The sequence below is a fragment of the Fusarium subglutinans genome, assembly GCF_013396075.1.
Source record: "Fusarium subglutinans strain NRRL 66333 chromosome Unknown NRRL66333_c0000030, whole genome shotgun sequence".
Lineage (NCBI taxonomy): Eukaryota > Fungi > Ascomycota > Sordariomycetes > Hypocreales > Nectriaceae > Fusarium > Fusarium subglutinans.
Window position 1 is genome coordinate 24316 of NW_023502093.1, and position 16818 is coordinate 41133.

The 16818-nt window shown below is 48.5% G+C and overlaps 5 protein-coding genes across 5 annotated transcripts; 2 read left to right on the top strand and 3 right to left on the bottom strand.

Annotated features, from left to right (window-relative positions):
• Nucleotides 1-1387: 1387 nt before the first annotated feature.
• FSUBG_3506 (uncharacterized protein) lies at nt 1388-2497 on the top strand (the record flags this gene model as incomplete). Its single annotated transcript, XM_036681394.1, has 3 exons — nt 1388-2022; nt 2074-2381; nt 2430-2497. The coding sequence occupies 3 exons, from the start codon at nt 1388-1390 to the stop codon at nt 2495-2497; spliced, it is 1011 nt and encodes a 336-aa protein (XP_036540870.1).
• A 1400-nt stretch (nt 2498-3897) lies between these two features.
• On the bottom strand, nt 3898-4834 carry FSUBG_3507 (nicotinate-nucleotide diphosphorylase; the record flags this gene model as incomplete). The annotated part of the gene is made up of 2 exons (XM_036681395.1): nt 3898-3974; nt 4027-4834. The coding sequence occupies 2 exons, from the start codon at nt 4832-4834 to the stop codon at nt 3898-3900; spliced, it is 885 nt and encodes a 294-aa protein (XP_036540871.1).
• A 1410-nt stretch (nt 4835-6244) lies between these two features.
• Nucleotides 6245-7238, bottom strand: FSUBG_3508 (Small GTPase superfamily Rab type; the record flags this gene model as incomplete). Its single annotated transcript, XM_036681396.1, has 2 exons — nt 6245-6984; nt 7046-7238. The coding sequence occupies 2 exons, from the start codon at nt 7236-7238 to the stop codon at nt 6245-6247; spliced, it is 933 nt and encodes a 310-aa protein (XP_036540872.1).
• Nucleotides 7239-10143: 2905 nt separating this feature from the next.
• On the bottom strand, nt 10144-13387 carry FSUBG_3509 (tuberous sclerosis 1 like; the record flags this gene model as incomplete). Its single annotated transcript, XM_036681397.1, has 3 exons — nt 10144-12381; nt 12653-13190; nt 13374-13387. 3 exons carry the CDS (start codon nt 13385-13387, stop codon nt 10144-10146), a joined length of 2790 nt encoding a protein of 929 aa, XP_036540873.1.
• Nucleotides 13388-14409: 1022 nt separating this feature from the next.
• FSUBG_3510 (uncharacterized protein) lies at nt 14410-15491 on the top strand (the record flags this gene model as incomplete). The annotated part of the gene is made up of 3 exons (XM_036681399.1): nt 14410-14554; nt 14662-15166; nt 15257-15491. 3 exons carry the CDS (start codon nt 14410-14412, stop codon nt 15489-15491), a joined length of 885 nt encoding a protein of 294 aa, XP_036540874.1.
• Nucleotides 15492-16818: the final 1327 nt, after the last annotated feature.

Sequence of the window (16818 nt, forward strand, 5' to 3'; positions counted from 1 at the left end):
GCATTGTAGCCAAAACATTGGCAGCCTCATCTCTTCTTGGGACCTCCCTTCACTTTCTCTCAAAATCACATTCTCAGCTTTCTTTCTTTTCAATTACCTACCTATCCACTATTCACGCTCACTTCATTCGCATTTCACACTCATTCGCTCGCCTTGCACCTCACTAACAGCTTCTCGCTGTCGCCGCTCTCGACTCTGATAGTAAGTTAACTACCTAGTACATAGGTTCATTCTTGAACAACACCCCTGCACCACACCCCAGCTCACACTCGATTGCAGGCTCGCCAGATCCCCAGACCCCCCCTGCAAAGCATCCAATCAATACCGCACCATCTAGCCAATCGCCCCTGGGCTAACAGTGGCTGTCCGTCTGCGACCCGCCGAGCAGTTCCTTTTTAACGTCGTCGTCCGCTCCGAAGCCATCTCGACTCTTCTTCCCTCTCCCTCACCCCCCTCCAAGAGTCTTCGTCGAACGATAGCAGGGCCTGCCACTCCTTTGTTTGCGTGTCTACGACATTGCAGTCCACTCCTTCAAAACCAAAACTTTAAAGCCAAGCCTCCGGTTGAACCGTTGATATAGTCCCAAGACCTCCCTCATCTTCTTGACCTCAACCTTTCGGTATCGCAAAGCAAAGTTGATCAAGTCGTCCTTCCTTCGGTTCATCCTTCTGTCACTCCTTCAATTGTTGAACTTTAGTCGTTGTTCAACCACACCAAAACTCTTTTCGAGACTCCTAGACGGAATCTCAACTCCAGCAGTGCTGTCAATTGCTCACCAGACTGGTTCTGAATCAAATCCAACGTCAACCCCATCTACAGACACTACCCACTTCAAAAAGGTAAGCACACTGTAGTCTGAATCACTATTGTCTGAACCCTGCATTTCTGTACCTGCATCCATTATCTGTGCCCGCCCTCTCTGTCTCGCCTTGTTCTCCACCAACCCCGGTCTTTGAGGGAGTCTTCATCGATATCCTCCCTTTCACAACACCGACTCGGCCTTATCCTCGACAGAACATCGCCGAAGCAGAGCCATGCCTTTTGTTACCATTGATAGCGGCCATGAATCCCTTAAGTATACAGCAAGGGAAATTCCCTTCATCTCTATATATCGATGTTTACTTCATCTTATTTCACACGAAATTGTCTCAACACCAAATGTCTTACACGTTCCCGTCCAAACATTCCCCACCAGAAACACCATTCCACCTTCGCTACATCTTAGCCTCGTCGTATTCATCAAAGACACGGAAACAGCTGTTGCCAAGTGGCATTGGTCTGACGTTTGCTCAACTGAAAACAGCCACACCCAATATCTCTCAAGCATATATAACTGACTCTTTTTCCAGCTCACCCCATTCCGTCTTGTGCCTGTTCACCGATCACCATGAAGGCGTCTATGTTCCTCCTCGGCGCTAGCGCCATCTTGGCTTCGGCCAGCCCTATTCGAAATGCTCTCGAAAAGAGAGAGATTGAGAAGCGCGCGATGGAGACCGAGTGGGTTTACGAGGTTGTTACCGTCACTGTTGTTGCTGGCGAGGAGTCCGAGACCACGGCTCCTGCTGCCACAAAGCCCACTGGCGTTGTGTTTATGGAAGCTCCCGCTCCCAAGTATACAGCTCCTTCGACCACCAAGGAGGCTGCGAAGCCCAAGAAGGTCAAGAAGCCTGTCAGCAAGCCCTCAACCACCTCGGAGGCCCCCAAGGTTACGGTCATTACTGTCGAGCCCCAGCCTGAGTCTACGAAGGAGACCGTCTATGAGTCTCCCGCACCCGTCGTTGAGAAGCCCAAGACTACAATCTCGAAGGCTGTCGCTAAGCCCACCAAGGTTGCCGAGCCCAAGGTCGAGGTCCCTGCTAGCGGAGGTGATGACCTCTCTCTGGATGGTGCATATGACACTGTTATGCTCGCCTACCACAACATCCACCGTTTTAACCACTCTGCCTCTGCCCTTGAGTGGGATGATGAGCTCGCCGGCTACGCCGAGAACACCGCCAACGGTTGTGTTTTCGAGCACGACATGTAAGTCGCTAAAATGTGTGAACTAAGAATTGATGACTGACATATCTTTAGGAAGCAAGGCAATGGCGGCTACGGTCAGAACCTCGCTTCGTGGGGTGCCACAAGCGATATTGATGGCCTCAAGAACAAGGCTGCTGCTGGTGGTATTACCAACCAGTGGTACAACAACGAGATGGCCAACTGGGCTTTCTACGGCCAGGAGAACCCTCCCGCTGATATGAACATTGACCTCTACGGTCACTTCACTCAAGTTGTCTGGAAGGACTCCACCAAGGTCGGCTGCGCCACTGTCAAGTGCCCTGCCGGAACTGTTCTGAGCTTCCCCTCTTGGTACACCGTTTGCAACTACAACCCTCAGGGTAAGTCCCATCTCTGTGCTGATGATGCAAACATCGCTAACTTTGCAGGTAACTTTGGCGGCCGTTACGGCGACAACGTTCTCAAGCCCAAGGGCGATAAGCGCGTTACTGTTTAAGCTCTGAGCTATCTGATGAACGGATATGGCACTCTTCTACATCGATCGCGGGTATGAGGAATCCCGGCATGTCTTGGTTGGCGAGCACTCGTATCTAGTGAGGTGGCAGAAGACGTAGCCCCCTAGACCACGTCTACAGCAACTGTTTTCTTTTTCTCTTCATTTCGATTCTCAATGTACGTTACGCATCATCGTACTTTACGATCTTCTTTGCTCAACATGGGGCCACCTGGCCAACTTTCTTCTTCTCATGGTCTTGACTTTACATGCCGGGCGTCTATGAAAATGATATCAGATAGGGATGGAGGGCGCGTAAGGAATGAGGATTAACGAAGAATGCCTGTGCAAATTCTTTCAAACCGCGTTGTCTCTTCTTTTCATTGCCTGGTAGTGAGTCATGTGTGAATTGACTCTTGTCCACGGCCGTTTTGGGGTTTTACACAAGGGTGTTTGATAAATGCCTTCTGCAGACAGTTGCATGTCGATAGACACGAATGGCACCAAAGGTTAGCCAGCACGTTCCTGTTTGATTAAAAGGTTGTGATGATACTGTGACAAGTTCCAAGGTGAAGTCAAGCGTACTTGAGCTTGGCGTTTCGGCTTCGTCAATTCACCTGTCTCCTGAGTTTATGATGACCCTGATTATGCTTCGAATATATGTAACAGACTTGGAAGTGTTTATATAGAGGTAAAGAGTGCATAGTAGCCCGAGGGATAGAGTAGCTATGTGTCTTCGTCTTCGTCTTCGTTATGTTGTGTCCAAGGCATGCTTAAAGCTCCCACTCTCGTCCTCAACTTTTACATGACGAGGAGTATACTTGGAAAGCTGAGCTGAAACATCACGGCACTACATGAATGAGCAAGGAACGAAAGACGACTGAAGAGATTAAGATTGGAAGCAAAGGAGAAGCAATAATAGTCTCGTGGTGTGGGCGTCTTCAGGTATCATACAGCCCAAGAGTTGAGGACTGGCTAATTATGTTTGTGCCTGGTGACCATGACGTTTAAATCAGATATTGCTGACAATGGCACGGGTCGAAGAAGAGGACCGTCTTTGTCTTGCTGACTTCTTCACCTCTAACCCTGCTTTGTATGTTCTATCAACGGGAAATTCAAGCAGCGTGATATTATCACGTTCTGACACCAAGCCCCTGAACATGAGAAGTAAATATCTTTGAAAGAAGATACTTGAGCCATCATCGGAATATAGGGTCGGATATGGAGGCTAGGAAGGCTGATTTCTCTACTATCGATGGAGGAGACACTTGCGAGGCAGATGTATATTATCAGGTTGCTCGTGTGACATAAGGAAGTCAACAAAGTTAGCCATCGACTTCGAGTTACCAACAAAACGGATCCTTGCTTTTTGTGAATATCAGTATACTTTTATTATTCTTGACCTAGTGCTCGATCTTGAGTGAGAAATCGATGTGCGGCACTCCCTGATGAATAGAACTTGTTGACAAAATATCGACATCTAGAGCATGTTAGCATGGACATACTCATCAGAAAGCCTTCCGAGTACTCACCATTGCACAAGTAAGCCTCAAAGTTATCTTCCTGAAGTCCACCAGATGTCTCAAGCAGGAAGTGCCTCTTCCCTTGCCATCGCTCCTTAAGACTTCTTGAAGCAACCTTGACACCATCACCCGTGAAGTTATCTAACATGACTACATCGGCGCCAGCCTCAATGGCCTCGTCAGCCTCAGCCTCGCTCTGAACCTCAACCTCAACCTTCATACTGAAGCCACCAACCGACTTGGCAGCCCTGACAGCATCGGTGATACTGCCTCGACTCCAGACATGGTTATCCTTGAGCATGATCATGGCGCTGAGATCCATTCTGTGGGCATCCGCGCCACCGACTAGCATGCCGTACTTCTCAACGAGGCGGAATCCTGGTGTTGTCTTTCGTGTTCCTGCAATCACACCTGTATAACCCGCCTCACGCGCAATCGATACAAGTCTCTGGCTCTTGGTAGCGACGCCAGAGCATCGTGCGAGTGTGTTCAGAGCAACGCGCTCACCAAGGAGAATTCCACGAACAGGACCCTTGACCGTTGCGACCCGATGCTTGCCATTGCTCAGGTCAACAGCTGTTCCCTCTTCGGCATGCCACTCGACGGTGCAGCCGCACTGCGTAAAGACCTCGTCGAAGAAGGGTCGGCCGGCGATGATGCCGCTGGATTTACCCCAGAGGGTAGCGACACGGGGACCGTCACCGACGACGAAGCCGGCGTAATCGAACGAAGGCGTGTCCTCAGCTAGCCAAGCGGTTACCGAGGTTTTCCACGAAGGAGGGAGAAGGTTTGCGAGGTTTCCTTGAGGGTGGGCCATTGTTTCGAGGTTGAGGTCAGCAAGTAGTAGTGATATGGGGAGAAGAGAGACAGAGAAAAAAGAGTGGAGGATCAGCGGCTTAAGAAAGCGTCAAGCAGATACCTACCTTAGGTAGTCAAAAAGGAGACTGGTGTTCAAATCCATACTCCCGGGTGCGGGATGGCGGATAACGATGATGCGGGGGACACATCCGACCTCCGACCGGAACAGGTGGGGGTGGGGTATCCCGGATGCTGCTGCGTAGTAATCTTATCAGTTTGTGAATATAACTACTAACCTAGGTATATAGGTAGAGAGTCAAGTTAACAACTGTAGTTATAAATAAGAGATGCGGCGATGTCAATAGACAGGTTCGAATGAAATAGGAATTTATAGTATGTTCTAAGCCAAGAATGAAAAAAATCTACCTCTCATGACCCTCTCGTCCAACTCCTAATTGAGAAACAGTAGAACAAAAGAAGACCCGCCTGATGCACCATGCATGAACTGAATGAACATAAGAGAAGGAAAGGAAAGAGAAGAAAAGAAAAGAAAAGAAAAGAAAAGAAAAGAAAAGAAAAGAAAAGAAAAGAAAAGAAAAGAAAAGAAAAGAAAAGAAAAGAAAAGAAAAGAAAAGAAAAGAAAAGAAAAGAAAAGAAAAGAAAAGAAAAGAAAAGAAAAGAAAAGAAAAGAAAAGAAAAGAAAAGAAAAGAAAAGAAAAGAAAAGAAAAGAAAAGAAAAGAAAAGAAAAGAAAAGAAAAGAAAAGAAAAGAAAAGAAAAGAAAAGAAAAGAAAAGAAAAGAAAAGAAAAGAAAAGAAAAGAAAAGAAAAGAAAAGAAAAGAAAAGAAAAGAAAAGAAAAGAAAAGAAAAGAAAAGAAAAGAAAAGAAAAGAAAAGAAAAGAAAAGAAAAGAAAAGAAAAGAAAAGAAAAGAAAAGAAAAGAAAAGAAAAGAAAAGAAAAGAAAAGAAAAGAAAAGAAAAGAAAAGAAAAGAAAAGAAAAGAAAAGAAAAGAAAAGAAAAGAAAAGAAAAGAAAAGAAAAGAAAAGAAAAGAAAAGAAAAGAAAAGAAAAGAAAAGAAAAGAAAAGAAAAGAAAAACGAGGAAAGAAATTATGCATTTGCATACAGAAATAGTAAATGAGCCGGGACCAGGCCGCCAGTATCAAATACGAAAAACACACCGACTGTGAACCAACCCGCACCGCAAAACATGACCTATAAAACGAAACAAAAATAAGAAACACGAAAGAAGACCGGGTATCAAACATATGCGCTCAGTCGTCGAAACCATCCTAAAGCTCCTCTTCCGTCGTTGCCGTGGGGATTCGTTGTAGACATGACCTCGTTTCCTATGTCCATACAACGTCTACATCTCTTTCCATCACATCATATCGTCTTCATTCGTCTAGTTTAGTATCGGCAACCAAGAAAATTAACAGCACTTCTTGCGCTCTTTTCGATCCCAGCCGTCTGCTTGTGTCTGCTCCTGGGTTCCCGCCTGCTCGACCGTAACAGCGGGCGAGAAACTTGGCGAGAAGAGCCAACTTCGACGATCGCGGCCTACTCGGAAACTCCCTCGTGCGTCTGCACCTGCAAAATAGCCTCCGTCCATGCCGGCTTCGTAACCTGGCGTACCAGGGATGGCAGTGGCCATCAGAAGGGCCTGTTGCATCTTGCGGTTCTGCTCAACAAGCTTGCGGGTAACAACACGAAAGACTTCCTCGACGCCCTCTCCTGTTTCGGCGCTGATTTCGTGACAAGCGTCCCAGCCAACTTCCTGTGCCCAGAAACCAGAGCTTCGCTTCGAGCTGGGGCTCCGAGGCTCCATAGATGGAGGAGACATTGCCTGGCCGCCGGACATAGGCGTCGGTACGTGGTAAGGGGTTGCGGTCGGAGGCGGCGTGCTGCCCATGCCTGGGGCAAGGTTCTCAGCGACGTATGCGATACAACGTTCGAATGGGACCTGGCGGGCTGAGGGATCGCGGGCGACAATGTCGGCTTTTGTACCGACTACGTGAAGAACGACATCGTGAGGGAGGTTTCGTCGAAGTTCCATGAGCCATACACCCATATCGGCGAATGACTGTGCGTCTGTGATGCTGTAGCAGAGGATGCAGGCGTTTGCGCCACGATAGTACAAGCGAGAGATAGAACGAAAACGTTCTTGGCCGGCTGTGAGTTGATTTAGCATACAAGAGACTAAAAACTTGTTTGGCTCCTTATCAAGACCAACCTGTATCCCATATCTGAAGGCGCACAACGGTGTCCGAGTCAGAGTCAACGACTCGCTTCGTGAGAAAGCTGGCGCCGACGGTAGAAGTGATTTGAGCCGGGTTGAATGCGCCCTTGCAGTATCTCATAACCAGGGACGTCTTCCCAACGCCCTGGGCGCCGAGGACGACGATCTTGGCTTCGAGCGACGACATGATTATTGGTGATGGTCGCGTCGTTTGCCAAGAGGAGGTAGAGGGAGTTTGGGACTTCCCTTTGGGAGAAAAACGCAGGAAATGAAGGGGGGAGAAAACCGAGGCGCACGAAAAAGAACGGAAGAAGCAAAAGAGAGAGAAAAGAAAGAAGAAAAGAAGCTGAAGTGGTTGAAAGAGAGGAAAGGGTAAAAAAAGATAGGCGCAAAAGAAAAGAGGGTCGGGGGTTCTTAGTCGTGGTGTCGTTATTATAACAAAGGTAGCTAGGCTAGGTAGCTCAACTCTTTCTTTATTGTGAAGGATGCTTATTTGAATTTCATGCCTAGGGGCGTGCAGGCAATGGAGGGATCTCGGGCGCAGAAGTTAGGACATCGATTATCGATAGAGCAAAGGAGATTTTTTGAGAGGTAGAGTTGGCGTAGAATTATCGATCATGAGCCTAGAGCTGAGAGCTGAAGGAAGAGACAGTGGTAACGAAGTCAACAAACAACAATAATAGTAATTCCAATGTAGGTATCTAATGAGTCAAGTGTATTAGGCAGCAAGCGTCAACGGAGATTGTGTAATTATACTCGATGCGATGCAATTAACCTATAGGTAGTTACTCAACGTGAGAGGGCATAATGTAAAGGAGTCAACCCCATTTCAAAATTCCCTTTCTGGAGACCTTTAGACATTGTCCTTATTACCTAGATCCGTGGATATCAACCAGAGGTCATTCACTCGCTCAGCCATCCCCCCCTTGTCGGTTCCGGCGCCTCTACAAGGCCCAGTCCACTGGAAATCCGCTAAGCAACCCCGCTGGAACTAGAGCGCACGGCCTTTCAGGAGCCTCAGGTCCGCTGACGACATGCGCTAACGTTCCAAAGTGCTTCACGTGGCACTCAGTCTCTACGTCATTTCCATCCACGAGTCAACGGCTTTGTCCCTGTCAGATCGTCAGTTGAGGTTCCCTATTGTCAATTCTAGCGATCAACACACCTCAACCATAAATAAAGGTGAGTCCCTCAGGCAGGTAGCTATGGTTCATCATCGCACACAATGGCCGTGTAGCGAGTGACTCGAACGGTTTGTCTCATCATCACCAGACTTCAGGTACCACCAGACGAACAACAAAATAACGTATCTGCAAAAGTTCCAGTTCTGTCTAATGTACGCATTCCTCGGCTTAATTACACTCACCGCTATCCTCCCCAATCTCGACTTCCCTCGAGCACAGCCTCTCGCTGCAGTTATCCCGCACCTCGTTCCATCATACATGACAATGGGAGCGGTCCAATGACAACCAACCAGCCAACCAGCCTCTCGATAGGCACTAACGCGGGGGTTCGATTACCTACCTACAGGCTACATGGAGTGTAGTAGTCGACCAGAAAATTGCTCAGATTGGGTGAGAAGCGAGTCTATCGGTTATTATCCACATGCGGCTGGAGCGAACCAGATCGGCATTGCAGCCAGATGCATGCCATGGCCATGACCATATCCCCGGTCAAATTGCGAAATGACACAGCTCAGCTGGGAGAATTGTTTTCCGTTGGACGGACTCTTGTCGGAGTACGGAGTAACGGCCGATACTTTTCCTTGCCAGACCGGAAACTATACGCTTCCTTTGTCAATAGAACCCGGATTCTCGCTGTTTTGTTTGACAGATCTACTACCCCCACACAAATACACAAGCCAGCATCCCCTGTAAATAAATCCCCACCCTGATAAAAAGGATATGGTGTGCCAACATTAAAACATGGACCGTAAACAGCCCGAGTCGAGTTTAATCTCTTTCAGAATTCGAATTTCAAGGAAGAACAAAGGGATACACTGACCTCTGTTCTAGTAATCTTCATCAGACCTTTGGCTTCTCAATCTGAATCATCAGATGAGAAACATGTCTCAAGACATGGTCACGTCCAGAACAAAATGACGTATATCAAAACACAGTCAGAGACACAATGAGAATTGAGCGCTCAGCTGCCCACAGATCGCGATCTTACCTGTTTATAAGAAAGAGACTACTTACCCAAGAGCAACAGAGTCACATCACCAGCATAAGCAGCCAGTCCGTTTACTACCTTTTCTTGAAAAAAGAAGCCTTTGTGTTATAGGGGCAACCCATTCATTATTTATTGTTTCCTGCTAATATGGGTCATGACCCCGCATCCCGCAATTGGCCATTCAGCCCTGTTTATGTACTTACCCAAGGCATTGAGCTTCTCCACGGCTTCATATCATGGCAAGGATACCACAGACCAACTTCTCAGCACGTCTGCAAAACAAAAACATAGTTCGAGATGCGAGAAAATACAAAAAGTAACAATCAGAGGGCACTGGGATTGCTCCCGCCAGGGCTTGATGAACCTGAGACCTTCGCATTACCGGACACTCGGAATGAAGTATTAGTACGACGCTCTAACCAACTGAGCTACGGAAGCCTTCTGATTGTTGAAGATCACGGTGCTAACATAGTTCATGGATGCCGACCAATCATGCATCTGGGCTTGATGCTCATGCAGCGGCATAATCGATAATCTCAAATCGACCGCCCCAGGTTGAATCATAAGTTGGTAAGCAAGTATGGCGAATGCTGCTGAGAGAAGCTGCCGGAAGAAGCTGCTGGCGTGTTACCGATTTTTTGGCTGACAATCCACATGCGCTACCATCTGGGCATCAGAAACCAATTCTAACATGCACTCTCGTAGCTCATTTCTTTAATATCGCTGGTATTTTTCGTACTCGTGTCTTACTCAAGATATAGTGATTCTTTATTTAGTATTCAGTGCTGCTGGTCAAATGAGGTGAATGGCGATGAGCCTAATGATTTATTCAAGGATGACTGCCACGTAGATACATGTACGCAAATATGTCAAGGCCGGCCTCAACTATCGCCATTGCTCACCTTGTCACAATCATGTTCTCATTCATACATGAAGCCCCGGATTCCCCTCAACGCCGATGGTTTCTTGTCTTTTTTCGCGCCTGCGTCCTCTTTAACCTTGTCCTTCGAATCTTTACGGAGTCGATTGTGTGTTGCGCTGGCAAATAAGTCCGAGTGACTCCTGGCAAGTAATCGTCCCCCATCACTTCGTCCGAATCGCTGGTGATCCGGGCTCATGGATAGAGATGATGCATCTGTTCCCAATGGTGACCCTGGTGGATGTGCCCAACCCCCTGACTTCGGTGATAAAGCAGCTTCAGGTTTGTGCCCCAGAGGTGGCGTGACATTGTATGCAGTGCCCTCTGCCATGTCAGGGCTTGAGAGCACACGCTGTGACCGCGTTTTCATCATGACTGGGCTCGTTGATATGGATGACGTATCGTGCTCTCCATCTGGTGAGGTCTCGATCCTGAGATGTCTTGGCTTCGTTTCCGTCTTCATATCCAGGAACGATGACTGCAAGGCGGTGTATTTGCGCATCAGCAGGTCGCATTGCTTCTGTAGTTCAGCTTGCTTCTCTCGACTTGCTGCGAGCATTGCCTGAATTGCTGCCTTGCAATCTCGAGAAGGTTGAATTCTTCCCTCCTGCGCCTCGGATAACTTCGTCTGTAGGGTTGCAACTTGGTTCTGGAACAACTTCCTAGCACGCTCGATTTCATTCTCTCGACTGGCAAGCTGAAGATTCAGAACCTCAACTCTGCTCTCTGCGCCTACAGCGGCAGCGATTGCCCTTTGTTGCTCAAGTTCCTTGGCCTGAAAATCACGCTCAACCTTTGTCAACCTATCGACTTCACTTTTCAAGCGGTCGATTTCAGCGCTATGAATTTCGATAGACTGCATATTCTGCTTCCAATTGACCTCCTTGACTTCGGCCTCGCACAGTAGTACCCTCAACTTGTCACGCTCCGCAGTGGAATTATCTAGCTCTTTCTGAAGCGCTTCGTAGTCAGCCTTGAGTCGCTTTGATTCGTCACGCAGCTTCTTAAGCTTGGTGGAAAGGTCGGCTTCCCACTTCTTCGCAAGGGCACGACTCTTCTCCGAATCCCGCCGAACTTGCATCTCGGCTTTCTTCGCTTCCTCAAACCGGTGCTTCAAGTTACGGTTTGTGATGAGTAGATTCTGTGTTTCTGCCTCTGTTACAGCTTCCTCCATATGCCGTCTGCGCAAGTCACCAATATGGGCCATATGTTGTTGTTTCAAATATCTCTCAAAATTTAAGTCATTCTGCAAGAGTAAAATCTGGCGCTGTAGATGAGCCACTTGTGTATTCGTCTCAGTCAAGGAAAGTGGCGTGCTGGTAGTTGGCGGAGCGCCCAGTAGCGATGGGCCAGGCCGATCAGCCACAGAATCTTGATTGCTGAGTGACAGTGATGGCACGCTATCATTAGCCAAAGACTGATGCAAACCTGACTTGATGGCCTTGTTAGATTGGATCATATCCTGTAGTTGTGTATGAGAGGAAGATTGGATGAGATGAGGACCAAGGGTTGGACTGTCGGCGTTTGGTTCTCTTATCCTGGCATCAATAGAATCCCGGGTTGATGGAATGCTTGATTGGGAACCCCGCCGAATTAGAGCTGATGGCCGACGACTACTCGCTAGCGAGTCCGTACTGGCGGATGTAGGCAAACGATAGCCGTTGTGGGATTCAGTCTTCGTCATTGGAAGAGAAGGGTGATTTTCTTTGACAAATCTTTCGTTTGATGGAGGCGCTTCAGATACAGACAAAGGCTGCTCGAAAGGCTGGTTGGAATCGTTTGTGAAACACAAAGCCATGCACTGAGCAACAACCTCCGAGGCCTCGCTCTTGATCCAGCGACCAAAATCCGTCTTTTCCGAATCAATTGTGAGGGTGAAGAAGTTTGGATGAAGTAAATGGCATTGGCGGAATCTTTCTGATTGGTCTCGAATCTCGGTAGGCTGAACTTCCATATCGTTGGCATTTGCAACATTGGCGTGACGTAGGTATCTCTGAGGCTTGCGAATATAGTCCATGAAGTTGATCGGATAGAGACCATAAAGAATGGTATAGTAGTTAAGGAGGTGATAGACAGGGTGATCATCGACCTCTGCCTCATAACTGCATTCTTCCCAATTGGATGAATCTGCATCTTCTGGCTGAGGCTCAACCACGCCGGCCCGCTCTCTTGACCAGAATAATAGCCTTGCATAAATGTTGAACAGCGTAGGTAGATGCGGAACCAGTGAGCTTGGCATCTGTGGGAGTAACATAATGACAACTGTCAGTGCGGCTGACACTATGGTCGTTGAGCTATCCTGTTGTAGGGATTTTAAAATATCAGCGAATAGTGGCGTTTGTAAAATCTGGTGTACGTGAGGAGGTTGGCTTTGAAGATAGTCGCCCAAGAAGCGCAAGACAGCTTTTCGATACTGTTTCTTCACAAAATAACGATCAAGCGCAGTAAAAAGTTCCTTGCTCCGGTCAGAAAAACCCCTAATGAATACAATTTGGGTATATATGACTAACCTTGGGATGCTTCTTCCCAAACTGCACAAGAGCCTCCCGCGTGATTCTCTCGTTTGCCTCAAGGCTTGATAGCGCTTCGGTGACAGACGGGTAAAGCTTCTCCATCCATCCTGTGAACAGACGGTCAATGAGTGGGTTGGAGGAAAGGCCAGAATCAGAACCGTCATGATCCTCTTCCGCAATTGATATGATCTCCATGATATTCGCCAATGAGGCTTCCACAACACCTTTCTCGGGAGATGACTTGGCTAGAAGCGCAGAGCATGAGTCCCACCATGCAAATATCCGCTCAGGAGTTCGAAGTATCGAAAGCAGTTGACGAAGGATGTTCAGAAAGGGCGCGAAGGCTGAGGGTTTGTCTTTGACGTGCTTGTCAAAAATGGACAGGAGCTCTTCCTGCAGGCGATCTGCCGTAGCATCATCGTATTTCTGGTGTCGGCGGAGGTAGGCATCAATGATCTTTTCTAAGTCGTCGGGCAGCGAAGCCGTTGGCTCAGCGAGGAAGGCGACGATCGCCTTGGAGAGGTCCTTTAGCGACCTAAACAGTGGAGATCATTGTCAGCGGACAGCGTATAGTATTCGACGTATGGAGATGAATGTCGCAGGATTTCAAGGAGGAGATGGAATTAGAAGATCATGAGGGACGAGCCGTTGAGTGAGGGGAGCTCAAACTGGCGACGTTTTGGGGATGGAGTTTTCTGCAGGGGACTAGACGACGTACGCCGATGAAGCCATGCTGGGCTCGACGGCCTCATCCGAGGTCGTGAGACTCAAGGTGAGCAGACCGAGATGGGGAGGCCCTTAGAAGTGTGGATATCGAGCCAGGGACCTGGAGTTGTCGGACATGCAATTTGGGTGAAGCTATTCGGTGACGCTCAGTCAGTATTCAGGACAGGCCATCTGATTTTTGGGAATGGGTAACGGCGCGGCGCGGTTGGCCGTGGCGGTACCTTGCCTTTCGCTGCACCATTCTTAAGGTGGTGCGAGTTGTGGCGCTTACGAGTGGAGCCCCCGTGCGCTGGAAAATCATTCGGCGACCAGCGACTTCACTGAAAACAGCGGTTGTAACGCGAGCCACAGGGGGTCGTCCAGAGGCTAACGCTTTAGTCATGGTCTAAGCGAAAATGAGTTTTGGGGGTTGCGGCAGGGAGCGGGGCCGGCAGAAAGCTGATCGGTCACAGCTTGATGTCCCGACATGGTCCCCTCTACCTGTCCGACCTCCAATGGAGACAGCCGAAAGACGGTACCCTGAACCTCAGGGAATGCCCCGCCGCGCTAGTAACCCCGCAGTTTCCTGATACTAGCTGCAGACGAGAGCGTACCATGACTTTGTGGGTAATGATCACACCAGACTCAGAGTCCTTCTGACCTAGAAATCGAGCCACTCAACTTTGGGCCAGGAAGGGAAGGGAAGGGACGGGACTTGATTGAGTGAAGTGAGGTGAGGTGAGGTGGTTCCAGTTCCTGAGTCGTCAATCGATGAGGGGAAAGACTCATGGCAAAGCAACCACATAACATTCCTTACTGTACTTAAAACGGCCCTCCTGCTCTTCCTCATCTTCTTCTCCTTTCCTTCCTTTCTCATCATTATCCAGATCACTTATAAACCAATTCAGCAACAACAACAGTAGCCTCTTTTTCTTTGGTAGCTAGCATCTCCTTTTAGTGCTCATCTACATCTATAACTTGACTTCAACACCCGTCACAATTCTTCCTCAACTATTACCCTCTTCTAAACCCCCAACAATACCGCAAAGATGAGTGCGCAGAAGACCTCGGCCATCGCTGACCAGGAGCCCGTTGACGTTCTCTTCGCCATTCACGAAAAGTTCGATCTTCTGGACTTTGCCGGCGCGCTCGAGGTCTTTACTACTGCTTCACACGATTTCAAGGACCCTGACAGTAAGTATCCTCTATCTCACAGTATACTAGTCCATACCCCTCGTTTTGGTGTACGGTGCATTCATTTGCTTTACCCCTCCCGCTGATCACATTTCCCCTTCATGTAGACAGCAAGGCCTTCGAGGTCACCATCGTCGGTCCTGAGCCCAAGGTCATCTCCGACCAGGGCGTCGTCGTTGGCTCCCAGATTTCCTACAAGGAAGCTCACGAGCGTCTTGAGGACTTTGACATCCTCGTTGTCGTCGGCGGTAACTCCAAGGAGGTCGTCGCCAAAGAGCTCCAACCCCTCTCTCTCATCACCGACTTCTCGGAGCTTCAGAAGCGTGACCCTGCCCGCGAGCGTACCATCCTCTCTATCTGCACAGGTGCCCTCTTCCTTGGCAAGCAGGGTATCCTCTCTGGCCTCTCTGCCACTACCCACCCCGACTTTCTCACCACCTTTGAGAACATCTGCAGCGATGCTGCTACTGTGAACCTTCAAGAACGTACCGATGTGGTTGAGGACGCTCGCTACGTAGTCAACAACCTTCGATTCGATCTCGGCGAAGACGAGAGCCCATACATCCGCCGCAAGTCCGATGCTGGTCAGGGACGTCGCCCTTCGGCAGCCCGGTACGTAACACATGCAGAGTGGTCCCTCTATACCCCACTCTGTCATGCATTGGCTTTGAGACAGTTGAACTGACTTATGATGACACACAGAAAGGGAAGCATGTCGTTCAAGGATTCCAACACCCGTCGTGAATCCATTGTACGCCGCGCAGCCATGCGACTTGGTGGTCTCCGGGTGGTCACATCCGGAGGTGTCAGCTCTGGCATTGATGCAGCCCTGTATCTTGTCAGCGCTATGATTGACGACTTTACTGCGTTGGAGGTGGCTAGGAGACTTCAGTGGACCTGGAACAAGGGCGTTGTCGTCGACGGTCTCGACGTCTAAGATCCCTGGCATTGATTGCCGGCTTGTACGAATTAAGAGTTTACGAGGGGCTCAGGCATGGCCCTGATTGAGACCAATATTTATGTATTTAATGTATTTGACTGATGAGCGGGAGGAACCCTAAGAAAATACCAAAAAGACTAGGAGCTCTCTATTTAATTCAATTGTTTTGGTCGCCTTTCAAAACTGTTCGGGAAAGCCAGTCAAACTGAATTGATCACTGATGATAACCAGATGCCATCCTGGGCTGATTGGGTTCATGGCTGTGCCGGCGTTGAACTGCGGAGGTGGAGGTCAAAATGTGACACTAAAAAGCCACCAAAACACAAAGAGCAAACGCCAAAGGGCAATGACGTGTTGTTAGAGCAGGACCCACACAAGCTCGTGGAGCTCCAGGTCGCGATGCGGGATAAGCTGGAGGTCGTGTGATGATGGTTATGTCCACGAACCAGGGGGGAAACAGGGGTTGGAGTGGGCTAGGCAAGGGACATCATCTCATACTATGGGTGAAACGAGCAACAAAGCGGTCGTTAGTCCATCTCGTACGGAGGTACAGCTGCGTTTGTATCAGGGACGGGCTGGGGATTTAGGGATCGGAAAAGAGAAGCACGATCAAGGTGACAAGGGTAACATTGTTTTCGGTGGAGGAAATTGGACATGAGCTCATGGTATCGAGACCAAAAACGCATGAGAGCATTTGAAGTCATGATGAACTCAATAGACTCAATCAATACTTTACTGACCATGGCCCCTCAGCAGGAGCTCATCAAGTCAATTGCATTCTAATGACCGACAATCCACAATACATCAGTTTGAGGGGTACAGTCAGTACCTAAGTATTCTTTTGTGCAACCTACCTACGCATGGCCCACTTGCGGCTGCATATCATGAGACTGCATGTGACCATTAGGATAATTTTAGTTATTAGTCTTTGAATGACCAAGTCTGTTGCCCTTAATCAGTGTGAGCATGAAGTTACGCCAAAAGCTGCCAATTCATGATGCACACCGTCATGGCTTTGGTACTACACTTTGCAGCGTTCACGTTGAACAAGAATAAGAAATTCAACTGATGTCTAGGAACCTAGATCTTGTGTGTGGCTGTCTTGGTTGTGTGGCTTGAGTACGCCACAATGCTGCAGAGTTGCTGACATAAGACATCTTCACTGTGGCATCTGATTGGATGGACAACCCTTAACACTTGGATTCGCAACGAGACTGAAGATAATCAAAGCTGTTTCGTGCTTTTCAAAGCTTTAATTCGTTACCTACTCTTGTCCTTCAGATTCAGATTTTTTCCCGGAGAATCAATCTTTCCAGGGGAGCAC